A 27,466-nucleotide genomic window follows, 5' to 3' on the forward strand; every position below is an offset into this window, starting at 1 on the left:
CAATTACCAAAACAAAACAGTGCCGGCAATTGTGTATGACAAAAAACAGAAATGTGTGCGTGTCCTTGTGGAAACATGGAAATAAAGTGTGTCGGTTTGCTTGTGTGTTTCGGTACATCTGCACATGTTTCAGTTTGTGCGTGTGTGTATCTGGCTAACAGCCCGACTCTGACAGCGGGGGATGTTCTGACCACGGCTGATTGACAGGGTGAAAAGACCTCTCTAGAAAGGAGTTCTCTTTCTCCCTATTAGGAACTCTCTCCAGATAAGTTGAGAGGATAAAGAAGCAGGATGTGTCTCAAACCATTTCAACACCGCATTCCTCTGTCATTTTGGAATATTTTTAATTATAAAAAGAAATGATACATTCCCTTAACATGTTTCCGGTCTCGTCACATAGAAAATTGTGACGTTTACAGGTTTTGGTTAGCATTTTTTGCTATCCATGCTAGCAGTGTGGCTCTAGGGGTGTCAACCCAGACTGTAACATCTCAACAGCTGTTTAATGGACTGCCACGCAATTTGGTACAGATGTCCACGATACCTCGAGGGGGACTCCTAACATTTGAACTTTTCAACTCGCACCACCAGAAGGTCAAAATATGACTTTTTCCCATACCAAAACGAATGACATCAGCCTCATCTGTACTGCTTTCAGTGCCCTTTAAACACCCTGGAACCAATTTTGTCTCTTTGTTTGAGTCGTCGCAGGAACCCCCACATTAATTCCAATACTCACTTTTAAAAGATATTTTGATCAGAACTATGAACATCCAGCACGATATGAGCAAGATTTTCCAAAATAGATAATATGTTGTTTTTTGTCTGATAATAGGCGCAGGGGGATTTTCGCACACTGTTTTTAATAAGCCCCATAGGCCCTATATAGGTTCGTTTTTAGACGAGATAGTTAAACTGTGTTAAACATTACAATAACCATGAACAAATATATTGATGTTACACATCAAATTAAAGATTATTAATGATAACCTGGGCTACAATAATTAGTCAGCCATTTCAACACAACTCAAACACCAACTAAAATAATTATTAAAATATCACAGTTATAATTTCGTCATGAGTCAGGCCACTCGGCATGTTTCTGGAACTAGCAACCCGAGATATGAACCAAAGAACACAGCAACATGAATCGCTGAGTCAGCATATGCCTCCTACCTTTGTTTATTAGAAGAAAAAAAGCATTTCTTCCAGTAAATCCACACTGATATAAGTGTATTGAATACCATAAGTAATATACAAGTGAAATATAAGGTTTGGTACATGAAAAAATTAAAATGTCACATATGCGAGCAAATATGCGCAAATGTGCCCAAATGCAAATTTTGGAAACCTCTTTGTTCTGCTTCACTTTTTCAAAGTCAAACATTGCAGAGAGAATGTTCACATATTGTGCTATGATTTGGGTTAGAGAATGTTCACATATTGTGCTATGATTTGGGTTAGAGAATGTTCACATATTGTGCTATGATTTGGGAGATTTTAGACCTTAGTGAAGCATCATTTCAAAGAGATAATCATCCTGAAAGTGGTTTTTTTTATAGGCGGACCTGAAACTTCTATTTTTGCTGTGTTTCAATCTTTATTTACTCTTAACCAGTAACATATATACGAATATTTACACATCTGAGCAAAAGCTCACATGGGTTTCCTTTATTATAACACCAAAATTATTCAAATAGCCCTTGTGGTTGCAGAGATACACCCTTTTTAGTTTGGGTATGTTATTTCGAGCAGAATCCTAAAAAATGCCATGGGGCGTAAACACATTAGCCCCTAACATACTCTCTCCGTGTCCTCTCTCCAACAGACCAGCTGAAGATCACTAACTTGAGAGTGAACTTCACCAAGCTTCACACACTGGGAGACAACTTGCTGGACCCCCGAGCTGAAATCAAAGAAAAGTACTACTACGCCATGTACGAGCTCGTCGTACGAGGAAACTGCTTCTGCTACGGCCACGCCTCGGAGTGCGCCCCCATCGACGGCATCAGGGACGACATCGAAGGAATGGTGAGTGACGAGGCTTCAGTTGCGATACAGACGCTTAATGAGCACGTTTCCCTCCTGTAATTTGCTCTCATCATTTCAAAGCATTTTGATTCCCCCACCCCACGTATGATTGCTTCAACTCCCCCTCCCTACTCCCTTTCAAGGTTCACGGCAGGTGCGTGTGCAACCACAATACCAAAGGTTTGAACTGTGAGCAGTGTGACGACTTCCACAACGACCTGCCCTGGAGACCAGCCGAGGGGCTCAGCACCAACGCCTGCAAGAGTGAGTGCAGAGGAAGAAGCAAACACTTGGTGAAAGGAGGGAAACAAACCAGAAAGACTCATTTGTCTCTTTTTCCTAGAGTGTACCTGTAACGGCCACTCGACCCTGTGCCACTTTGACATGGCGGTGTTTTTGGCCACGGGCAACCTCAGCGGGGGAGTGTGTGACGACTGTCAGCACAACACCATGGGACGCAACTGTGAGATGTGCAAACCCTTCTACTACAAAGACCCCGTCAAGGACATCAGGGACCCGCGAGTCTGCATAGGTGAGTGAGGTGTTGGTGCACTGTGGTTTTCATTCAGGTGAAACTACTCTACCAAACTAGTATTAACTAAACTTATATTTGTGCTGTAGCACCACCTGTAAGTGACATGCAGTCAAATTGTAAAGAATTACTATGAGTTCATATATGCACATCACCCAGTTTGGCTGGAATTACATGTTAATACTGATTATAGCGTTTATCCCCGATGCCACGTCTGCCCAAATTTTGTCAACCATTGATGAAAAAGCGGTAAGGAATATGTCGAAATGCGATAGTGTTTATTTTCAGGCCGAATTATATTCACTGCACTGGCATTGGTGAAGGTTTGATGAAACATGTAGAAGAAGATGATGCGTGTTTTACGTCAAACATCAGAAAAAATAAGATGACGATGGCCTCTCCTGATACTTCCCCAGCAGAGGCTTCTTTTCCTGTAGTTCTCAGCACATTAAATCACTGCAACACACCATAACACCTACCCAAAAAAATACACAACTCACCAGGCACCCGTCTCTCCCGTAGCGTGCGACTGCGACCCAGATGGCTCTCAGAACGGAGGGATGTGTGACAGCCACACGGAACCGTCCCTCGGCATGATGGGAGGTCAGTGCCGCTGCAAAGCCAATGTTGAGGGGCCGCGCTGCGACAAGTGTAAGACGGGCTATTTCGGCCTCAGCCCCCACAACCCTCAGGGCTGCCAACGTGAGTACAGTCGGTCACAATTCATACAAACATATACATATATATATATCTTTTTTTTTGCATTAAAATACATCGTCATCCAGCAAGTAGAAATAAATGAAACTGTTGGCAGTGTACAGTACATTTCTGCATTATTAAATGATTAATTTGCTTTATAATAAATAATTGTGTAAGCTACATTTTTTATTTTTTTATTTTATTATTATTTTTAAGATTGTATTCAATTTATCACACAAACTTTATAAAAGTAGTGTTGTAGAGGAGTGGAAATTGTGCCGTTGCCCACTCTGCTTCGTAATAATCGATTTGACAATCAAGAAACTGACATAGGATTTCCTCGACAGCGGTAGTCGTTTGTTTTATCATTTAAAAACGCTGCTTTTCGGTGTGCTACAGTCACTAAATATCCATCCGTGAGAAACCTCATTAATTTTGCCCTCCGCCGTGTGCCGCCAGCCTGCCGGTGCGACCACAGGGGAACCGTGTCGGGCAGCTCCCAGTGTGACCCAGTCAGTGGAGACTGCTTCTGCAAGCGGCTCGTCACTGGACGCAGCTGTGACCAGTGTTTGGTAAGACGCGTTGTCTTGCTTGACTTTTATTTAGAATTATTATAGAATCTGTCATTTTTCTCTCCTTACCACTCTCTCTGTGCTCCTGCCAATACGGTAAAGTGACTTCAGATATATTTTCTATTTCACACTGTTTCTTCTTTTTGTCTCTTCGTCTTTTTGACCACTTCTGTCACCCTTATGTCCGATGTTGGACCCTTAACATTATACAATTAGACGTGTCATTCCCTTACATTTTACTCCATGACTTTATCTTTCCTTTACCTTATTTTCCCTTTTCACTTCTAAATTAGTGCTCCTGATTTTCTTCACTCTTTATATTTTTCTTCCACTCCCTCTGCCCAGAATACCGATATTAGGTGGTGATCAGCTTCCTGTTAAGATTCATCCTCTTGTCTCAAACCTTCTCAGCCAGGAATAGTGTCGGCAGGAATGTGAGCTCCTGCCTTGGCCCCGTGTCTAAATTTAGCCCGGGGATTTGATGCTTGACCAGTTGGTGTGGGTTACAGCAGGCCTAAAATGGTGAGGGCCTGTACCTGGTCCGAAAGTGGATCTCGTCCTCTGATGAGCCCCGCAGAGCCTCATTTTAGTAGCGAGAGTGTAATGTCAACAGTGGACCAAAACAATCTCTGGAAGAGCTCTTTCTGTCCCTGTGCTGAAAGTCTATTTGAAACTAAAAGAAAGAAAGAAAGAAAATAACAGAAAGAAATAGAAACAAATATCAGTATAAATATGCACTGCCACATAAAGAAAAGCTGCCTCGCCGAAGCACATTAACGTCATTATAATGACATTAAGGACATCATGTCATGCTTCAGAGTTTCTCTTGTTAGCTTTCCAAATAGCTGTCAAGGCTAATGGCTTGTAGTAAAGCAACCAGACCACAGACCAGTGTTACTGGATGAATGACAAAGTGTTGTCCACCAACTTGAACTGGATTGATGTAACACTAAGTGAGGAACCACAACATTTAACAAAGTACAAATACCTCAAGCCAATTGAATGTGAAATTGCTGACTGCAAAACAACTATCCAGTAGTAACATTGCCGAGTCAGCTCTCTTTGAAAGCGCAGAACATCTCACAGTGTGAACTTAAAAGGAATGGGGCAGTGATGGTATGCTCCAAAGCTGTTAGACAGTCAGACTTATGGCAATCAAACTGCCGGGGAAGTTCCCCATCTCACTCTGTAATATTGCGGTGGGCGATGCATAATGTCTGTCTGGAGCCAACTGTTCAGCTGTCTGTCTGTCTGATGAGTGCTTGCTCTGTCCTCCTCCGTTCCCTGTCTGTCAATCACTCTGCCCTCTGTCTGTCTCTCTGCTTCCAGCCGGAACACTGGGCTCTGAGCCACGACCCCAACGGCTGCCGAGGCTGCGAGTGTGATATCGGGGGAGCCCTGGACAACCAGTGAGTGACGCCGTAGCTTTAAAGAGTCACAGGTCACTAATGAAGAATGAGGCCGTTGCAGACGAGACAATACTCCATTATAGCAGCATAAGCTTTGCGCGTGCACTCTGATTTTATTTAGCCTCTGCCTTTGCCCTGGGAGCCATCATTGTTACACCTTTAGTCATAGCAGTTCATCAGTGGATGATTCATTTTATGTGCCACGAGAGACTGACATCCTCTACTCAAACATCAGACACGAAGTTCCTCGATGATAATGGAAAATTAACATGTGTCACTTTATTATTATTATTAGCCACCCAGTCGACCACTTTGGTCCGGACTGAAATATCTCAGCAACTGTGAGGTCCATTGATGTGGAATTCTGTACAGACCTTCTTGGTACCCAGAGGATGAAGCCTGCTGACTTTTCCTCTAGTGCCACCATGAGGTTGACATTTCTGGTTTTGAATAGACATCTTTTGCATTCTTTATTTTTTTTCTCCAAAAATAATCGGAAATATGGGACGGCCGATCGATCAGCACATCTCTATGCGCTGATCGATCGGCAGTCCCATATTTCCTTCTTTTTTTTTGTAACATTTTCATAGGTGTAATCTTGTTTTTAATGTGAATTATGACTTACTTATTTTATTATGAATTACGTTTTCTTTTATTACATTACATTTCATTTAGCTGACGCTTTTATCCAAAGCGACTTACACTCTTCACATTAGCTCTAAGCAGCTTTTAATACATTATCAAAACTACTAATGCCAAGATGTTTTTTAATCAAAGAAATAATTTAAAAGTGCAATCATTTATTTCCCTTATTGCAAATAAGCAGTATAGATTACAATAACGATGTAAAGGTTAACATGTAGAATTTTTGCTCTCTAGCTACCAGCTCATAATTTTAATATATTCAATCCTTTTGTTTATGATAAAACATGCTGTGTTAAATAATGAACATTGAAAAATGATACCTGCTAAACATGCTGATGTTAGTGTTTAGCTCAAAGCACCCAACATTGGCAGCTCAGCCATATAATATCAACTGCAGCTGTGAATGAACAAAGCCAATGTCTCCTCTGCAGCTGCTCCATGGAGAGTGGTCAGTGTCGCTGCCGCAGTCACATGACAGGACGCCAGTGTACTCAGGTGGAGTCCAGATATTTCTTCATGGCTCTGGATCACTTCCTGTATGAGGCCGAGTTGGCCAAAATGGGACAGGTGAGTCCACCTTTATTCTTCAGCAGCACACATTTAAGTATGGTTAAGTCAGTCTGTGGCTTTAGTATGGAAACATATTGAGGAAAACATCTGAGTACATCTGTATATTCTCAGGGCTGTACATTGGAGACCAGGGAGCACCAGCCGGGTCGCCCCGCCACATGGACAGGCATTGGATTCGCCCGGGCACCCGAGGGCGGTACCCTGGAGTTCCTCATCAGTAACGTCCCCTACTCCATGGAATACGACCTGCTCATCCGCTACGAGTCACAGGTCTGTGTATTTACCACCTCTGCTTGCAGAATAAAGACGTTAATAGTTCAGTTTTGTGAAATATGCTCACTCCCTCTCTTCCTGTGTGTTAAATGAGAAGACTGGGCCTGATTCACCAATTTCTTCCTAAATTTGTTCTTAATTTCTTCTGAAAACCGGTTGGTGAACGAGGCCCATTGATACCACTCTCAAATATCTTTTATTGGGGTTCTATTTCTTGGCAAACTCACAGTGATAAGATAACTCCAGAAAGTCCCGCACATGACCCACATGGCCACATTATATTTACTCTGCCTTGCGTAAATATAATGTGACAAGATGTAATTGTGTTAATTAGGGATTTAGAGTTGCTGGTTGGCAGATTCAGAGAGAACCAATCTTTATGCTTGCTCCAGCTTCACAAAAGAAAATGGTAATGATCGTTATTTCGATAATAAAGTGAACAAGCAGCAATGTGCAGCCTTCCCTGTACTGACCAATCTCCACTAACTACTAACATAAAGGAACACGTCGGAGGTTCTGCGTGTTTCAGACCTTTTCCCATGTGCATTTTGCATGATAAACATTTTCTTAAGCATTCGTGATTGATCATCCCTTCATCCAGGAAGCCATTACTTTGTGACTGTCCTCCCCTTCTAAAGTTCACCGACTATGCTTTTGACTGCATATTAACCATAAAACACTGATTCTACTCAGATGCCTCGAGACTGGGAGGATGTGCGAATAACAGTGATCCGTCCAGGGCCGATTCCGACCAGCAGCCCCTGTGGAAACACCATCCCAGATGAGGACAGACTCACCGTCTCCCTGCCGGCCGGAGCCAGGTCGGTGGCTCAAACACACACACACACACACACACACACACACATACGCGCACACATACACATACGCACACATACGCACGCACACACACACACTCGCTGAATGTTACCTGTGTGCTTCCTGACTGTGTTGGCTCCAGGTTTGTGGTCCCTCCTCACGTTGTGTGTCTGGAGAGAGGTGTGACTTACACCCTCCGCTTTGAGTTCAAACGCTACCAGGACGCCAACAGTATCCTCAACGGAGCGGCCAACGCTGTCCTCCTCGTGGACTCTGTGAGAAGAATTTATTTTTTCCAGTCCCCTAAACTAATGAGAATAATGTGACTCATGAGAAAGTGGCTCCATTCATTCTCTTCACACACGTCTCCCTCCCTCCTCCTCTTCATTAATCCCCGTCCTCTGCACCAGATTGCCTTGATGCCACGCCACTCCTCCATGGAGATGTTCAACGCGGGCGATCTGGCTTCCAACAACAGGAAGCAGGCTTATGAGCGGTACCGCTGCCACGAGGGTGCGAAGAGCGTAACGCGCCCGCTGATGAGTGACACCTGTGCCAAGCTAATCACCAGCATGTCGGCCATCATAAATGACGGGGCTCTGCGTGAGTGAAAAGCGACCTCCTTGTGCCATGTTTGAATGCGGTAGGCTGCAGGGTTACATGACCTTCACCCTGACCCCTGACCTGCCTGTGGAGGAAAATAAAACAGCCTCATTATTGGGATCAGTGAAGTTGACGTCATTAATTGAACGTTTTAAAGTGTGGAATTTCTTCAGATGTTTCTCAACCTATTGTTTACTTTACCAGAGAGTTGAAAATTCAGTTCAACTTGAAGCTGTAAATCTATGCAACATAGTTGGGTGATCTGCAAAACTAATGCTTGCTCCCATTAGCCTGACATCAGCCTTTGTTTGTTCCTTTGGTTCCTAGAATGCAATGTGCAGGATGTTCCCATATGGAAGGGTTCGGTGACCTCATGCCTGTTCTTCTCTGTCCTCCCAACAGCTTGTAGTTGTGATCCTCAGGGGTCCATCAGCTCCATGTGCGACGTGCGCGGGGGCCAATGTCCCTGCAGACCCAATGTGATTGGTCAACGCTGTGACCAGTGTGCTCCGGGAACTTACGGCTTTGGACCCTCAGGCTGCATAGGTGAGAAGTCCAGACCCGTTTATGGAGCATATGGTGTATATTTCACACCCCTGATCTGGTTTGATTTTTCCAACTACTACTTTGCTTTGAAGTGCTCCATTTGAAGCTCTTGGATCTCAATATTGGTACTTAATGTTATTTTGCATTTTGTTCTTTTATTCTATTTGGTTACAGTGACAAAGGTCTGCAGAGTAAGATGTGTTTAGTCACACTTTATGTGCAGTGCTTTTGATTAGCTGCACACTATGCCGCTAGCGCCCTCTACTGCCTCTCAGTACACAATTGCAAATTTAAAGCCTCTTTCTACTTCCTCCCTTTTTTCCTTCTCCTCTTGACTTCACTTATTCCAATAAATCCTCCTTCCTGAGTGCTTCTCCTTGTCCCTTTCTCCCTCGGTCCAGCCTGCGGTTGCAGCTTGGAAGGCTCTGTGACGCGACTTTGCGACAAGTTCACCGGTCAGTGCCATTGCCGCCCCGGAGCGTTTGGTCAGCGCTGCGACGGATGCCAGACGGGCCACTGGGGCTTCCCCAGCTGCCGACCCTGCCAGTGTAACGGACACGCCGACAAGTGCGACCAGCGGACCGGAGCCTGCGTCAGCTGCAGGGACAACTCTGGAGGAGACAAGTGTGACAGGTGCTGTTTCTGTGGGGAGGTGACCACGCTAGGTTCAAATCAAGCATAGCATAGCACATCAGAGGGATTTAGAAAGGCATTCAAAGACTTAAAAGAGAATACGTGTTCAGTTGTATTCATCCTTTGATCATTTATTAAAAAAAACTCAAACAAGAATGATTCATGATATGAATACAATATTTGAAAATAGCATGTATGCATACTTCGCCTTGCTGCAACATTGTTAGTCCCAGTTAGCAGGATTTATTTATCTACTTTGTTACTTCTTTAGGTGTGCCAATGGTTACTATGGTAACCCAGTTTTGGGCAAAGCATCCAGTGCTCAGTGTCGCCCGTGCCCCTGTCCAGACGGCCCTAACAGCGGACGGCACTTTGCTGCGTCTTGTTACCAGGACAACCGTGACAGACAAATCATCTGCAACTGTAACCAGGGCTACACAGGTAAAGCTGACATGGCGCTTGTAGCCTTGCTGTGCATGTGTGTTTCGTCTTTTGTGCTTTCTGTCCCATCATTAAATCATTCGAACATTATAGCACTGCACCATGACACTGCTTTACTTGATACAATGTGTGTCATCACTTCAAACCTCATCTGAGTCAAGTACAAGAAGTGCATTGTGCAAATGTGTTGTGATGTATGTTACCGAGCCAAATGGCACCTCAGTGAATCACTTTAAACTGAAAGATACCTTCCATATTTAGGAGAGACTGAATGGTAATATTTTCACCTCAGTGCATCATTATTCATGTTTGTAGCTAACTGGAGTTTTGTCCAAGGAGGAGCTGATGTTACAGTATAAATAACCTCAGTGATGAACCTTAAACCAGGACTTAGAGTCTCCAGCCCCTCTAGTGGCTCTGGACCTAGACACTGGTGACTGCAGTTTAAAAAAAAAAGTAATGTAACTCTAATCATTAAATAATCACCCTCAGATACACACTGCATGCCAATATCCATCTCTCTCTCACACATAATGCATGCTAACAGTTCATTTTTAAGCCTAGTTGGCCCTGGTCTACGTCTTCGTCGTGCCTGTGCAGCGGCGGTGTGACTTGACATCACAAACCCCAGAGAACACTTATGACTTTCTCATCAGCCTCAGCTTTACTGCAAATATAAACATTATATCTCCTTAACATTAGCACGTTAGCATTGTCATAGTGTCCATGTTAGCATGTTGACATTAGCATTTAGCTCAAAGCACTGCTGTTTCTAGATACAGAGTTGCTAGCATGACTGTGAACAAAAGGTTGTTCTCAGGGAAATGTTTGACTTGATGGTGATGCTTGAGGAAAGGTCAGGGGGTCATCCAAAACAAAAGGAATGTACCTCTGGGGACCACGAATATTCATCCCTATTATCAAGTGAGTCCAGCATAGTCGTTATTACCACAGCTTCATGTTTTTAATCTTTGAGGTTCTATAAGTGGACTTTTTGTATCCACCACTGAGGTTCCCCTCCTCCAGAGCAGCTCTGTCAGTAATAAGACTCCATTCTTCTTCCTTAAATGACAAAGTCAAGGATATAGCTCAAATGAGGTAAGAACAATGTTTGTCAGTGGGCTATGGTGAATGGTAACCTGTCATTTCCTCCTTCCACTGTTTTACTGGCACAGGGATTGTTAAACGCTCCGGGGCGACCATTTTTAAGCGTGAGTAATGATGGTTGACTCCCATCCCTTCCAGTCCTCCTCCATTTCCCACCAACCCTCCACTTCACCAGTGCTACCCATGCATGGCTTCAGTACCCTTCACACCAACAGTGGTGCACGCCTGCCCATGTGTGAAGACCTGGCTCAAAAAATTATGTCAAACCCTTTCCATGGGTTTTCTGTGTTATACGGTGCTATAGGGTCAAGTATGTGTCCCTAATTATATTGAAATTATCTTATCAGTGGAAAAATATTTTAAAAACAAGATTTGACCCAGGTCTGTGTAAATGATTCTGGGCCATTCCAACCTGGCCCAGAATCACTATTTTTCAGTGATTGTGTAAAAAAGTGTGGTCTCTTCAAAGTCCCCTTCAAAGTAAAAAGGGAGAGACCTTGAGAAAGTGTTTATACACAGGTGTGTTGCTTAATTCTGAGTCTGGGTCAGTCTTTGTCTCTTGTGTTTATCTGTGTGTGGAAAGAGGTTGGGAAGTGGTTGCACGGTCATTTCCTGGAAAATAAGAGCTGTACTGATACAACAGTATAGAGACAGCGAGCGCAACCTGTCACACTGTGAAAACTATGGGGATACAAGGACCGACAAAATGTCTTTAGCTAACTAAAAACATCTGATTTCAGCATGTCAAAGGATTATTTATTATTTTTTTTATTTTAAACACGACTGTTTGCTGTCCTGGCTCCTCGGTGATGGAATGAGCTCCCCATTGACATCAGGACAACAGAAAGTCTCTACTTTTTTTTTGCTATCTTCCGTCGCGAACTAAAAACGCATCTTTTTCCGACTACTTGAATAAGGAAAATAGCACCGTAGTAGCACTCTAGTAGCACTTAAATGACACTTACTGACAGCACTTTGTATTTTAACTTTATTGAAGAAATTGTACTTTCTTGATTCTTCACATATTGTCTGGCTTTTGTGATAAAGCAGAACAGAGAAGGCTACTGGCTGCTCACGGCATCATTATGACCTGTCTGTTAGATTAAGCAGATATAGGGTCATGTTTTTTAAAAGTACAGGAAGAGATCCTGAAAAGCTAAAGGACACGGTAGCTGATTCACTCAATACTCTCAAGTCAATGATGAACAAATTAGATTTTGGAGGTCAAAGGTCACTGTGACCTCACGTTCGTCCCATTCTGTGAACGCCATATCTCAGGAACGTCTGGAGGGAAAAATCATGACATCTGGCACAAACATTGATTTGGACTCGGGGTTGGACTGATTAGAATTCAGTGGTCAAAGGTCACTTTGACGTCACAAAACACGTTGGCGGCTGTAACTCGAGAATTCACATGTTTATTATGACAATGTCACACAAATGTCTACATTTTGAACATCTGTCGGGGGTTTCTTCAAGCCACCGTGGGAAAAAAATAATGTAAAAGACTTCTGAGTTATGTTCTCGTCTATTATGTAATCAAGTACAGTTAATATGCTACATAATCTACCGAAGAAAGGTGTGATGCCGAAGCCTCTTAACTAACCCAACCCCACTAAATTCTAGTGGTATACTGTATTAATATGACACCGTTCATAAGTGTTATAAGTGTCTACTGAAAACATTTCAGTCACAGTCTAGGCATAAATGAGGAGCCAAGACTAGCTGTTGATTGTGCTGCTGTGAATTCGTTAGTTTCCGGCTTCCCGTTGTTTCATACACCCTGAAAGAACTGCTTGGTAAACCCTGTAGAGCACTTCACCCATTCTAATTGCAAATACATTTCAGTAAAAATAAAATGATCATATGTCCTCCCCCACTCTTTTCTTATTGGAACTCTTGTTCTCTTTCCCTTTTTTTTTGCCTTTTCTCCCAATTCAGGAGCCCGATGTGAGGAATGTGCTCCGGGTTATTATGGCAACCCCTCTCAGCCCGGAGGGCGCTGCCAGCCGTGCCAGTGTAACAACAACATAGATATGTCCGACATGGACGCCTGCAATAGGCAGACCGGACAGTGCCGGAAATGCCTTTACAACACCGAGGGCCCCAACTGTGGCATCTGCAAGAGCAGCTATTTCGGCGACGCTTCCCGTCGCAACTGCAGGAGTGAGTGACATGTTCATTAAAAAAGAAGTCTTACATTTTAATGTATTAAAAATATCGTGGAGATGCATGCTGATTTTTGCCCCTTCAGAGTGCACGTGTAACTTCCTGGGTACTGACCGTGGCCAGTGCATGGAGCGTGAAGACTGTGTGTGCCAGCGAGCAACAGGGCAGTGCCAGTGTCTGCCAAACGTCATCGGGCTGCCATGTGACCACTGCGCTCCCAACCACTGGAACCTGGCCAGCGGAAGGGGCTGTGAATCCTGCGGCTGTGATCCCAACAACTCAGTCACCTCCTCATGCAACGAGGTAGGGCACACCTGGGACCTGGACAGGTTCAGATAAGCACATCTCATGATGCAGGACAAGTGAAATGTACGTTCACGTTCATTGGCGCCGACAGAAACTGAAGAAGCTGACGTGTCATGCTCCACTCTGTTGTGCAGTTTTCTGGGCAGTGTCAGTGTCGCGACGGCTTCGGCGGGACGACCTGCACGGACTGTCAGGAGAACTACTGGGGAGACCCCAGGACACAGTGCAGAGGTGAGATACATGAAGACATAATGCATGCTCGTCACGAACACGATGGGACCGAAGGATTCTGTGCAGTGGGGATTTAGAGCCGCTCAGGTGGAGAGATGTGTCACAATTATTTTTTTAGAAATGTTAAAAAATACCTCATATAGCTCATTGGCTAACACTGCAGCCCAGCGCACAAAGGCTAATAAACAGAGACTGTATAAGAAGTGGACGTAGTCACAGTGACTTTGGTTTGTGGACTGCCACTTTGAAGCCTCAGGTTCGGCATTTTGGCTGTTGCCTTGTTGGCTTTTTGGAGCCAAGAGGAAATTTCGGCTGTCAATCACAAAGTAGCCTAAAGCATACTCTGCTTTATGGTCTATTTGACTGTGAAATGGACCATAATTTACTAAATGAACATCATGCTGTATTGAAGAAGACTTGAAACTAGAGATTGAGACATAAACTCATGTTTACAATGTTTACTGAGGGAATAAATCAAGAGAGAAGTAGAGTCATTTTCTCATAGACTTCTACACAATCTCACATATTTTTGCAACCGGAGGAGTCGCCCCATGCTGGTCAGTAGAGATAATGCATGTTAAAGCTACTTATCCATTGTCCTCACTTTTCAGACACAGAGGCTGTGTCCACTTCTTTTTCTATTTTTACAAAACAAAAAAGCAAAAAAGCTAAGCACCAAGAACAGATAATATTACAATGTGGTCCAGTGCCAGCCCTAGTAATGGGATAGTATATGTACAGTGTTGGGGTAGTTACTCAAAAAAGTAACTAGTTACAAGTTATTAGTTACTTCTGAAAATTGTAACTAGATTACTTTACTAGTTACTGCATTTGAAAAATAACTTCACTACTAGTTACTTTACTTTCCATTTTTTTAAGCAAATGTCCAAATTAACCGCAAAGATACATGGACAAACATCATGGCCCTTTCATCACTTTATTTTCAATGTTCAATAAAGGACATCTCTTAGCCTTTCCACATAGAGTATTGTAATTGTAAACATGTAAAACAAAATGGCATATAAAACTCAGCCATTAACTTGAACGAACATTAACCCTGTTCACACTGTCTGACCAAAGAAATATGCCTCACTTTAAAATCCACAAACAACAGGATACAAGAGGTTACGTATGGTGGGGACATTCAGGTCAAACACATTAAACACAGGCCAAAAACAGGCTTTTGGAAACATGAGACCCCACTAAACCAAATGGGGGCCGACTCCTAAGAACAAAACCAGCTTGTTATAGGAATCATTGTAGTGGTTTAAGAAAAATAGAAAAATAAATGGCACTTTTTCCCATAAAATAGAAACAGAAAATGCAATTAAATAAACAGAAAATCCACTTCATCATTGCCTAAATAAACAGAAAGTGCACTATATCCTATGAAGTTTATCATTTTTCTCTATTCTTCAAAATAGCGATTGTATCGCATGAGTAAAAGTCTCTTGAATCTTTTATCCGACAGCCTGTTCCTCCTTGGGGTCAGAACAATACTGCCCAGGCTGAAAGCCTTTCTAGTGTTGTAACTTGTTTTATTACATGATTTACTCTTATTGTGAAGAGCATGTAAACAGGAAGTGCTTTTACTTTGAAGGCAGAAAGTACAATGATACGTGCTTGTTGGCGCTAACTAATGTTGATGTTTCGTGTGGAAAATATATACATGTCGGCTGCAAGAGCGCGTTCTCAATGCTGTAACAGTTGTAATACTGCAGTTCACCAGTAGAGGGAGTCCGTTCATACAGACGTGTCTTGTCCTCATTAGAAGTTCCACGTCATTACAGACAGGTGCACTTGATGGTATTGAGTGTTGTATTGCTTTGCAATATCCTTAATCCTAGGGAACCTGGAGAGAACCTCCCAGTTGGATCCGGGCATTTTTAAGTACTCCATGAGTTCTGTTTCTGCCGTGTAGGAAAACTCCTCTTCAAAATCAAAAAAGTCAGTGTGACTGGACAGTTGACAGCAGTTGAAAGACACCTCTCGCCTGAGAACTTTTCGGACTGGTAAAAATGTCTTGAGTAACGGAGGAACGCACGTTACTGAGGTCTAGTAAAGTAGTGTAGTTACCAATATTTTGAGTGTAATGCGTTACTTTACTTCGTTACCTATAATAGTAATATCGTTACTGTAATCCATTACTCTGTAACTCGTTTACCCCCAACACTGGATATGTACGACTAAGTCTATTGGGAATATATAATATCTAGAGTAAGTAATTGATGTTGTACAATTTATTTTGTGAATAATCAAGACTGTTTCAAGTATTAAATGTGAATAATTTCATCCAAGATTTATTATGGAACATGAACATACAAAATGCTTTTAATTAGAATTCTGACTTTGTCAAGTAGGTTAGATCATTTCAGAACAGTATCACAACGAACCAGTATGACGCCTTGTACCAGCCTCATAATGAATAAACAACACTTTGCAGTTAACACAGATGTAAACAAATGAGATTATCTCATAATTAGCTAGGTCCTGATGTTCCGTATTCACTTTACACTCCCTCCTCCTCCCCCCCCTCTCTCTCTCTCTCTCTCTCTCTCTCTCTCTCTCTCTCTCTCTCCAGCTTGCGACTGTGACTGGCGAGGCATCGAGACCTCTCAGTGCAGCCGGGTGACCGGCCACTGTGTTTGCCAGCAGGGGGTGTCAGGTGTCCGCTGTGATCAGTGTGCCAGAGGCTTCTCTGGCAAGTTCCCCAACTGTCAGCCCTGTCACAAGTGCTTTGGGGACTGGGATCGCATCGTGCAGGTGCACTTTCACGCAGAAGACGGGGTCTAATCCTCAGTCAGCAGAAGCCAAAACGTGACATAATGAATAACTGTTGATGAGTTAACCACAATCTTTCTCGTCACATGTCCGTCTCACTACCAGGACCTGGCAGTGCGCACCAAGACTCTGGCAGAGCGGGCCCACGAGATTCAGACCACTGGGCTTACTGGGCCCTACGAGAAGGCATTCAAGGACCTGGAGGAGAAACTGGCACAAGCTCGGGGAATTGTCGACGCACGCAACGCCACTGCTGCAGCTGTCGCTACCCTGATGGAGCTTATTGAAGATCTTAGGTACAGCTGGTACATCTCACTGCATTGTAGGAGTTTCCCAGGTGGGATTATCCATCTGCCACATACAGTAGTAGTGTCGAGATAATGATACTTGACTTCAGAATTGTTTTGAGAGAAAAAAGGATTCAAGAACAATCTCTTTACCCCGTCTGGAGATTTATTCAATTTGTCTAAAACCGTACATTTAAAAACCCATCAGGATTGTCATTTACATCCCCCAACAACTGCTTGTCTTACGCTGCAGAGCGCAGATCGGTGAGACCACGGACACCCTGAACCGTCTGGAAGGAGACCTCACCATCGTCCAGGACAGCAACTCTGAGGCAAGCAAGGAGCTGAGTGCTCTGGAGAGAGAAGCTAAAGAGCTAAACCTCACTTCAGAGCAGCTACACCGCCAACTAGATATCCTAAAAAACTCCAACTTCCTAGGTGAGAACAAGAGGGAATGTATTTTTCAACCATTCACCGTCTTACCTCGAATTGTCCACACTCTTTTCCTACTCAAGATGCCTCACATGCAGCATCATTGTACCGAATCCTCGTCCACTTTTCATCACTGAGTCAAGAATCTATATTCCTTTATAATCCCCAAATGTACTCCAGCCTCATTGAGATTCCTCTGAACTGCGGTTTCCTCTAGGTGCGTACGACAGCATCCGTAGCTCCTACAACAAGTCTCGTGATGCGGAGCGTCGTGCCAATGAATCAACAACCACCCGGCCCAGCACGGTCAGCCAATCTGCAGACACTCGCCGCCGCACCGAGCGGCTTATCAGCGCCAAGAAGGACGACTTCAACCGCAAAAACGCAGCGAACAAGCGCGCGCTCGGAGACCTCAACACCCGAGCGCAGGGCCTGGACTTAAAGAAAATCAACGAGAAGGTTTGATCACGTTCGTCATCATTTAAGCAGCAGTTGGCTCTGATAAAGGGAGGCAGTGTTTATGCTGTACATAAACAAAAGAAAGACAAGCAGTAAAATTGAGAAAAACAGCATTTAAAATTGTCCCTCGAAAAAAATCTCAAACACAGCTAAATGAATAGAAAAGCAGATACAGACACCGCCACACACTTCTATTGGGTCATAAGTGATGATTGAGAGGGTTTCTTTTTCTTTTCAGCTTTCTTTTCAGTCTACATTGTCATAGTTCATTAGGATGTCGTTCGATCTGTCCAATATTTATAATGAAATCCACAATATAGTCATCTTCAAAATGGCATGACAGTCCAAAGCTGAGATGGAAGGAACTGCTGCTCGACTAAGCTAGTTATATTTCCCATGATGGAATCCCGAAATGAAGATGTTGGTTTTTCAAATTGATTATTTTCTATGGCTGTCTTACTGGCTTTCTACTTGCTTGTCTCTCTGTGACAATTTTACAGAAATGATACATTTCTACGGGGTAATATATTTATTTATATGATAAAAGTCTTGTGACTTTTATCATATAAATAAATATATTACCCCGTATCATACAAGTACAATTGTGTACCTATTGCCTGATAATTTCCACACAAATACAAGCACATGTTCCCTTATCCCAACAGGTCTGCGGCGCCCCAGGTGATGCCCCGTGTGGGGAAAGCCCTTGTGGAGGTGCAGGTTGCCGCGACGATGAAGGGAACCGTCACTGTGGAGGCCTAAACTGTAACGGCGCTGTAGCGGTAGCTGACAACGCCCTGGAGAGAGCCAAACACGCAGAGAAGGAGCTGAACAAAGCTATGGGAGAGGTCGAGGGACTCTTTAGCAAGGTACGGAGGTCAGCTGTTTCAGATATAAAACATCACATCTGTCAGCCTCAACCACATAAAAAGAATTCCATTTGCAAGTGTTATATATTCCTTCTTTTCTCCACATTAAGGGGAATTCCCTGCAATTATGTATTGTAATCATATCTCTGACCCTGTGTGGAGTTATTATAGATGTGGGGTAATCCCAATGCATTTAGTTGTCCCTCCACAGTACATCAAAGACTGAACCTCTCAGAATGGAGTGAGCTCTTAGACTCAGACATCTGTTTTAAGTAAGCAGTGCAGCTGCATTCTGGGACGTATGTGCACTTAGACTCAATAGATTTGAGTGAAAGTGTGTGCACTAAATTAACTAAGCAAAAACAAGACTATAAGGTTGCTTTTCATGACACCCAGATTTATTGAGCGCTCTCACCAAATGACTGGTCCTAGAGACTCACTATGTCTTCGCCTCGAGACAAGAAACAATCGGATGCAATAAAATGTCCTTCAATTGAGTAAAGAAAAAACAATAACAAAGGAAGGATGGCTCTTACTGCTTTCCTTGATTCCTTGAGTTCTTTGCCTTTTTTTGTGTCCACTATGAGCATTTCTGCCTTTCATTCAGGTGGCAGACGCCAAGAACAAGGCAGAGGAGGCCAAGGGTAAAGCCCAAGCAGCTCTGGACAAAGCCACCGCCACCAAGAACAAAGTGGAGCGCTCCAACAACGACCTGAGAGACCTCATCAAACAGATCAGAGACTTCCTCACCCGTGAGTCTGACAGTCTGCTAGGGCTATACATTATGATACTTTAAGTTAAAGTTACTACAAGGAACTTTTTAGTGGTCATGAAACTAAACAAGCATCAGGGAGAACACTGGCTGTTTCCATATCATTTTTCTTGAGACTGAATCATGCCGATTGTGGGAGAACCAGAACCAGCACTGAGCATGGCCCACTGTTAGACCCTGCTAGTCAAATGAGAGGTTTTCTAAAGGGAGTCTGGTGCTTGGAGACACTAACGCTTTTGTCTACAGGGAACGTCAAAATCAACCCAAAAAGAAAGCTCCTCATAGTAACATCAACCAAGAGCATGTAGAATGGTTACGTTTCCTGTTAATCAGCCCTCCTCTGTCGACTCTGCCACGTCTCATTCCTCAGAGGAAGGTGCGGACCCGGACAGCATTGAGGCCGTGGCGAACCGCGTGTTGGAGCTCTCCATCCCGGCTTCGCCCCTCCAGATCCGGCATCTGGCTGATGAAATCAAGGAGCGCGTTCGCAGCCTTTCGAACGTGGACGCCATCCTGCAGCAGACGCAGGGCGATGTGCGCAAGGCGGAGCGACTGCTGCTGGATGCCAAGAGGGCAAGGTAATCAGAGAAGAGTCAGACTTAAAACAGACGAAGAAAGAGCATTACATACTTACGCGTCCTCTCGTCATCGTTAAGGCACAGCGCTGAGGGGGTGAAGACCACAGCAGAGACAGTGAAACAGGCCCTGCTGGATGCTCAGACTGCCCAGACATCAGCAGAGAAGGCCATAGCGAGAGCCAAGACGGACATTGGGGAGACTGTAGCCCGACTGGTACAGGTAACCAAGCCCCCAGAAAAACAAGAAAAACCTTAAACTCAGGGTTATAGTGGTAACTGAGCAATAAGTAAGATGTTTAATGCCACATACAACAAATAGCCATATCTGTGCAGGTTATTAGGGTTGTTAATTATTGCCTGTCACTCATTATGTTCTTTTCACAAGACATCGTGTTCACCAGCAAGAAAATAACAGTCAGTGATTTATATGGTTTAGTATTTAGTTATTCCTGGCGTCCTGGACATAATAATACAATACAGAGCATACAATCAAAGTAGAGACAACTGAAGATATAAAAACAATCTGCAAGCTAAGCAGATACTCAAATGAGATAAATGAAGGTAAAGTAGGAACAGACTTAGCAGTACAAATAAACATAAAGTGCTGCTACTGAACTAAATATGACAAAGATGTGTCCTTGGAGCCCTGAGCATGATGTGACCAGCGGCTGCACCTCTTGTGCCGTAACCATGCACAGAGGCCATTTGTGTCTGGTGAGCCAAGCCGGACGAGTTGCTGGTACGAATGTCTCTCCGCAGTAGCAGGAGGAGACACAAAGACTATTGTTATTAATCTGTTCAACCATTAACGTTAAAGGTGATGACAAGTCAGTGTTGTGCTACAGCTTTTTTTCCACACTGTTCCCAAGTGGCTAAAAAAATATTTTAGTGCAGGTTTAATTTATAGGTCCATTATAATTTAAAGACGGTGGAAAATCAGTGGACTCACAATTCCCTTTGAATTCCCTCCTCAGATTGAGTCGGAAACATCCAACAGTGAGAAAGACCTCAATGAGGCCATGGACCGCCTGGGCACGCTGGGACGGGAGATCACCGCCCTGAAGACCAAAAGGGCCAAGAACAGCATGGCAGCGGCCCGAGCCGAAGAGACGGCCACCATGGCACGAGACAAGGCCAACGAAGCCAAGCAGGTGTGTGTGTGTGTGTGTGTGTGTGTGTGTGTGTGTGTGTGTGTTTGCGTGCACACTTTTCCTCATTCAAAGCATACACAGGTGTTGAATAGCCTCCCCTGTCTTGATGCTAAGATTCTAGACGGCCAGCTGACGGATAAATACCATGAGGTGCAGCAGCGGGTCGACACAAAGGCCAAAGCTGTGCAGGAAGCCAAGAAAAGAGCGGAGAGCCTCAGAGATGAAGCAAAGGAACTACTGAGAGATGCTCAGAACAAGCTCCAGAGGCTAGCAGGTGAGTGCCTGTGTGTATGTAGATGAATAGATACACTCACATTATAAATATATATATATATATATATATATATATATATATATATATATATATATATATATATATATATATATATATATATATATATATATATATATATATATATATATATACATTTTTACAGTTTTAAGTCCAGAATTGTTTGTATAGTAATTCATATATGTTCATCATTCAAATATGCAATTCAAATCACTTTACAGCTGACTGAGGTGCTGATAATAACACGGTACACATGTAATCTCACTGAGACTAAGCCAGCCCTACACTCAGAGAGAGATAGAGAGAGAGAGGGAGAAAGAGAGAGAGCAACTTCAGTCCTTGCTCATGATGACTCCACTATACCGTCACATTGCAAATAGTTGTTTGCTGCTATATTAATTCTCTCATTTTCAAATTGAGCGCCTTTAAAAGTTCAATTCTGGGTCAATCATGACACAGAGTTTCACTAATATGTAAAAAATAAAGCAGTGTGTCATCAGCAAAGCTACGAAAAGGGATCAATCAAGGGATTTCATCTATAGATGAAAAAGCAGAGACTCTAAATTCAATTCTCGAGGAACCCTACAAGTTATTTAACAGTGTCTTGAGAAATAGGCCACGTAAAAATCAAAGGGTTCACCCCGTCTATTTAAAAGAGTGTGGTCATCAAGTATACACTTGATGACTGAATGTCGATACCGACATTCAGCGCAGTGATCAATAACTCAAGAATGAGGAGTGCGTCTAATGCCTGGCTGTGTAAGCATTGCTGACACTCCTGCTGCCCACAGAGCTGGAGAACAACTATGAGGAGAACCAGAAGAGGTTGGAGGGGAAAGCTCGTCAGCTGGACGGCTTGGAGGACAAGATGAAAGCCATCCTCAGTGACATCAACAAACAGATCCAGATCTACAACACATGCCAGTAACTCACGACTCCCATGTCCTCAAACACAGGTGCACCATCGTCTTGGTCCGGCATTTCTTTCAGACACAGTAACTGTACAAGAGACTTTGAGGAAAAAGTGAAAGAAGACTTGGCGTGGGCGGTGATGTTATCACTCTGCAAGAGCATTTGCATATTCTGTGTGCAAACTGTCTTTTCAGTAAGAACGGTGGCTATCATAATTATACAATTATAATTATATACACACATAACTGAAACCCATAACTGATCATGAAAAAGGTGCTTGATGTCACATATTTTACTTGGATTGGATAATTTGTGCACATTTTTTTTGTTTTGAATTTTCAAAATAATCTGGAAATGTATCTGTGTATAAATTTGTGTTTTCAACATGAAAATTATATTTTAGAATATGTCAATAATACTGGTGAAACTAATGCATTGCAAACGATCTGTGGTTGAACAGAGACTTTGTGATTGAGTTGTATAATCAGCCGGCCGGTCTCTGGTACTACTGGATGAATATTCGGAGCTGTGCTTCATTTAAACTGCATTGTACTCTTCTTTCAGGAAGAAACACAACAACTTTTGAGAACATGAAATCAGAATGACAATCTGTACTTCCTTTTTTGGTAAACAAAAAAATTATGATCAGGCATTAATCATTTTTATATTTTCAAATAAGCCAAAAAAATGGAGACAAGGGTCCAGCCACCACTGCTGTAGATCCCTGTCCCTGTGTAGTTTTAAGGACTTCTCTCTTCAGTAGAATGGAGAGAGGGCGCGGTTGTTGCATTCATATGGATTTTAGATGTATTACTAGTCTGGTGCTTGGAATGCAATTTTTGTATTGTGTCTGCCTTTATACAAATAACAGGGAAACAAATGACCATTTTTATGTGAAAATAAAATCTGCTTCTTGATTCTGCTAAGCCAAAAGATATAACGAGGCCAACGCCCACCTCTGCCTGGAGTGAGAGGATGGCTGTAGACCATCACTATACAGGAAGAATGTAATAATGAGAGCAGTGGAAGCTAACAGCGCTAGCTGCACGCCTCCAGTGATGTTGTTCTTGGACAAACCTCCCTTTCTTCAAATGGCACATTCTTTTAGCCCTGGGCTAAGAGTTGACCCTGCGATAACTTAGCCCCTCTTCACACACATTGTTAACCTGAGCCCAGGGCGATAAGATTCATACTGCACTTCTACACGCCCAGGGTTACCACGTGGCTAACGCTTACGTTCTGGACGGACTACTCAAGCCAAGAGTTGGGTCGATTCTTCAAGGGGATAACCCCGAAAATTCAAGGCCAGTCCCGAGCTGGAGCAGGTCCAGCAAGCCCTAGGCTAAAGTCGGGTTTAGTCCGCTTTGGACTTTGCCAGGATTGTGGCAGTAGAAAGCTTGTTTAGCCCCAGGCGAACAGCTCTCTTAGGCCGCTTTCACACCAAAATTACAGCAAAAAGGACAATCCTGCCATTGATTGGAATGCGGGTAGTGCCTTCAGACTGCAGATGAAGACACGTGGCGGCCTGTGGCAAGAAGTTGACACAGAATTAACTTTTCGAGAAACGCAACCCGAGCGTCACGCTGCAGCGGCCAGTCAAGTACAATCCAGCCGCGAGGGAACACAAGACGTTAATTATCATGCAGTTGCTTGGAGCCCAAGAGTACTGCCAAACGACCCAGCGCTCTGTCGCCACGCCAAGTGCAGTGTGAAGAGTATCATGAAGTCATTTTGAGAAATAGGCTTGCAAACAATATATAAGTGTATAGGTTTCTAGGAGTCTTGTCAGTGAGACTCCAGCAAGTCTCTACTAAAAAAGGAAAGTCATAATGATCTTCTCATCTAAATATTGGCTGGAAAGCAAATGTGTATTGTGTAATTCCAAAAATGTAGGATGAGAAATACAATTTTATGGATGCCAAAATGTGTGGTACACAGACTGTGAGTGCATCAGCTGTAGTGTCAATGTGGCCTAAGATCTGCCTCACAGTAGTGACGTAGGACTCTACTCTAGGGTCTACCGTATGGACAGTGTTTAATCGTGCCTTATTGTATGCAAATGTCTTGGACATTTACTCATATACTATTTGCATGACAATTTATGTTTTAGTAAACATAGCGAACCAAAAAAAAACTAACTTTGTACACATATTTCCTTCAGTTCATCCATCAACCTACAGCCACGTGATTTTGAAGTAAATGCCAAAGCAAAAATACCAAAAGAAGCTTGTGCAAAGTTTATCAGTGTACAGTGTTGTGAATAAAGAATAAAGCTAGGATAACTTAACATGTCTCTGTGTCGGCGCAGCTTGTTTTGGCATCATATCCCTGTATCCACGCTTTGGCTCTGTCCCATTTTATAAGCCTGACACACCAGGGTCTGCAACAGTGTAAGACGTCCCGTTTCTATTTTGGTGTTCTGCAGTCCTTCATGTAAACGTTGTACCCACTCAGTATATTTCATCTTTCAACTTTAGAATAATAAAAGTTAATTTAACGACATTTCTACATCTCAATGATTTGGGTGATGATGATAAGCATTCTTGGTGTACAAAACCGTCTCCACCTTCGTTAATGACATTTTATATAATTGTTTATATGGTTTATAAGTTAAGGATACGTGCAAGTAGACCGATGAGGCCAGAGATGAAGAACACTTATGTAGAGAGTAAACATTGTTTGCAATCTGGTGCTTCTGATTCTAAATATAAATATGATACACAGTGACATGTTTGGAATTTTTGTTTGAATGTTATTTTTGAGTAATTTAAAGTAATCGTGATGACTTCTTGGGCTGCTCCTAACGTGTAGTCGTGCTCCGCCACCGGAGTTGCATGTGTTTGCATCATCACTGTCGACATGATTGTCGTACGGAGTCAGAGAATGACATAGGGCCCTGTCTAAAAATAGTAGGTATAATTTGGATTAAAAACGGTATTGCCATATATGTTCCTTATGCTACATCCTCCATTCTAGTATTGACTAAGGTTTGTCATGGCTCTCATTATTTCAGCTTTTATTTAGTTTTTGCGGCGCTACATATTCCCCCTGTTGATAATTTACATGACCCATTGAAACACATGATGATCACTTGACGAATGAGCTTTAGCAAAATATCCTATAATGTATATTGGAACATGTTTGCAGACAAATTAATTTCAGCGGGCTTTCAATGTTGGACTGTATAGTATGGAAGACCGTTTCCGAAACAGTGATAAAAAAAATAAGATCCTGTAAGTCATAATTATGAGATAGTATCTCATAATTTTGACTTACATAATTATAACTATGTCATAATTTCGACTTAGTAAATTATGAGATACAATCTTTTAATTATGACTTTGCATCCCATAATTATGATAGTAAGTAGAAATTATGAGATGGTATCTCATAATTATGAGATACTAAGTCGACATTATGAGATAGTTAAGTCATAATTATGAGATAGTATCTCATAATTATGACTTACTATTATTTTTTATCACAGTCGAAAACGGGAAAGTTGGTGTATGTGTGAGAGAGAGAGAAGTAAAGAAGAAAGAGCTACAGGTCACGTGATCGCGGCAGCCCGGAAGTAGCCTATGCGCGCTCCCGTCTCACGTTCGGCCGGGCGGCAGTGTAATTTGTTCCAAACAAAGTAGGAATCACCCCGCGAGACCGAATGACACTAACAGACCGAGACGGGTTTTTTATTTGTTATTGCTGCCTTTTATTTGAATCTCTGAACGAAATAGTTTAAAAGTGGCTAGACATGGATCCCGGATAAAGGAACGAATATTCCAGAAACCGTGGACTGCGGGGTTTCGAGTGGGGGCAGGAGCGCAGCGGCCCGCGGCCGAGAAGGAGCTTACAGCCGGGGGAAGCAGAAGGAGTCGCCGGCCATTGTGCGATAGGAACGGAATTCAATTCCTTGAAAATTGAAACGCCGTAAGTCTCCCGTTTTAATGGAAATATGAATTCGACATGAATTCCCAGCCGGCCGTTAGCTGTCAGTGAATGTCATGTTGTGTTGTGTGAAACGGGTAACGTTAGCCAAATCAACCGTTTCGGTAGCTCGGTGTGGCTAATGACGTTAGCTCCTCGAAGACGGGAGGAGCGTTTGATTGTATGACCTGTCCGGCGCTCTGTCAGGAGATTGGTCAGCAGGCATAAAGATCGGGCTGATAAATTAGCGTTAAAATCCCTTCTGATGTTATGCAGTAGTAATGTGGGCGGTTATTTCAAGTAAGTAAAGCTAATACAGCTATTTTACATTAAATACTGTAGCGATATACCCAATAACTGTGTTGTCCCGCACTCCTCAACATGGATCTGGTATGGTTAAGCACCGCAACATTTAAATGTTATTGACTAAATATGACTTGCTTATTGATATTAATGGGCTTGATGAAACATAGTTACTCTGAGAACAAAATAACGTGACTGTTTGTGCATTACGTTAAGGCTCACATGACAGTCCACAACACGTGGGCCTCAAAATAAACGAACCTCTGCAGGCTGGCTAACTCGCCAGTTCGACCAAGCTAACGATCCCGGGGATTGGGTCGTTAGCCGAGTTAGCCAGTTAGCTGGCGAGTTAGCCAGTTCGACCAAGCCAACGACCCCGGGGACGGCTGGTGTAGCTGTTGTCCTTTGTCTGTCATTCGGCTGTCCACGTTAGCAGCTTTGTGTTGCTATGCTAAGGAAACGAGGCAAGGCTCAATGTCGTGCTGGTTCGGCTCACGTCGCGCGCTGCCTTAAGTGTCCTTTAGTGAGACCCAATGTCCACGTCTCGGTCAGCGCTGTTTTAGCTGTTTGGTACGCGCCCCATATTAGTTTTAAACAGTGAACCACTCTCGCTCCCTCCCTGTGTGGTGCGCGCGCGTGTTTGTCAGCGCGAGCGTGTGTGTATACAAACATAATAAAGGCAGCTTGCATGGTTCATATCCATTTTGACCAATGATTTTCCATGACTTTAAACCAAATTTCCATTACCAAACATTTTGTGAAATCTCAGTGTATACAGAAAAAAGGGGGAAAATATAGTATTTAAACTAATAATGAGAATTCCAAAGCATACAGTAAACCTTAAATGACACAAATGAATGAGACAATAGTTTGATTAAAAGAATACACATTTATAGATGGAGCATATGCCTTCTTTATATTTTGAGTGTCTTTTTTTTTTTTTTTAAACATATTAAGAATTTCAAACTCAGCGTAAATGAACACATGAATAACACATATAACACTTTTCCAAAACTTTTGAGATTTTATTTTTTTCAAGGACTTTTCCAGGCCTGGAAATGACCATTTTAAAATTCCAGGACTTTTCCAGGTTTACCATGACCGTAAGATCCCCGAGTTTGTC

At 43.0% G+C, this 27,466-nt stretch overlaps 1 protein-coding gene across 1 annotated transcript in view; it reads left to right on the top strand.

Moving 5' to 3' along the window:
• lamb2 (laminin, beta 2 (laminin S)) overlaps positions 1-24,612 on the top strand; it is a gene marked incomplete at its 5' end in the record, with an annotated part of 46,263 nt that extends 21,651 nt beyond the window's left edge. The window contains 29 exons of the mRNA XM_079225983.1: positions 1,829-2,031; positions 2,175-2,295; positions 2,375-2,563; positions 3,086-3,265; positions 3,722-3,834; positions 5,164-5,243; positions 6,320-6,455; positions 6,570-6,728; positions 7,425-7,552; positions 7,690-7,822; positions 7,958-8,150; positions 8,553-8,696; positions 9,098-9,329; positions 9,601-9,770; positions 10,946-10,981; positions 12,819-13,043; positions 13,132-13,349; positions 13,487-13,583; positions 16,165-16,346; positions 16,470-16,660; positions 16,905-17,089; positions 17,301-17,542; positions 18,208-18,411; positions 19,019-19,163; positions 19,554-19,761; positions 19,840-19,981; positions 20,736-20,912; positions 21,027-21,186; positions 21,996-24,612. Of these exons, the coding sequence (XP_079082109.1) occupies positions 1,829-2,031; positions 2,175-2,295; positions 2,375-2,563; positions 3,086-3,265; positions 3,722-3,834; positions 5,164-5,243; positions 6,320-6,455; positions 6,570-6,728; positions 7,425-7,552; positions 7,690-7,822; positions 7,958-8,150; positions 8,553-8,696; positions 9,098-9,329; positions 9,601-9,770; positions 10,946-10,981; positions 12,819-13,043; positions 13,132-13,349; positions 13,487-13,583; positions 16,165-16,346; positions 16,470-16,660; positions 16,905-17,089; positions 17,301-17,542; positions 18,208-18,411; positions 19,019-19,163; positions 19,554-19,761; positions 19,840-19,981; positions 20,736-20,912; positions 21,027-21,186; positions 21,996-22,132 (4,730 nt within the window). The 3' untranslated portion in view covers positions 22,133-24,612. The remainder of the gene's footprint in view (positions 1-1,828; positions 2,032-2,174; positions 2,296-2,374; positions 2,564-3,085; positions 3,266-3,721; positions 3,835-5,163; positions 5,244-6,319; positions 6,456-6,569; positions 6,729-7,424; positions 7,553-7,689; positions 7,823-7,957; positions 8,151-8,552; positions 8,697-9,097; positions 9,330-9,600; positions 9,771-10,945; positions 10,982-12,818; positions 13,044-13,131; positions 13,350-13,486; positions 13,584-16,164; positions 16,347-16,469; positions 16,661-16,904; positions 17,090-17,300; positions 17,543-18,207; positions 18,412-19,018; positions 19,164-19,553; positions 19,762-19,839; positions 19,982-20,735; positions 20,913-21,026; positions 21,187-21,995) is intronic.
• Between the last annotated feature and the right edge of the window lie 2,854 nt (positions 24,613-27,466).

Source organism: Taurulus bubalis (assembly GCF_910589615.1).
Source record: "Taurulus bubalis genome assembly, chromosome: 11".
NCBI classification, from domain to species: domain Eukaryota; kingdom Metazoa; phylum Chordata; class Actinopteri; order Perciformes; family Cottidae; genus Taurulus; species Taurulus bubalis.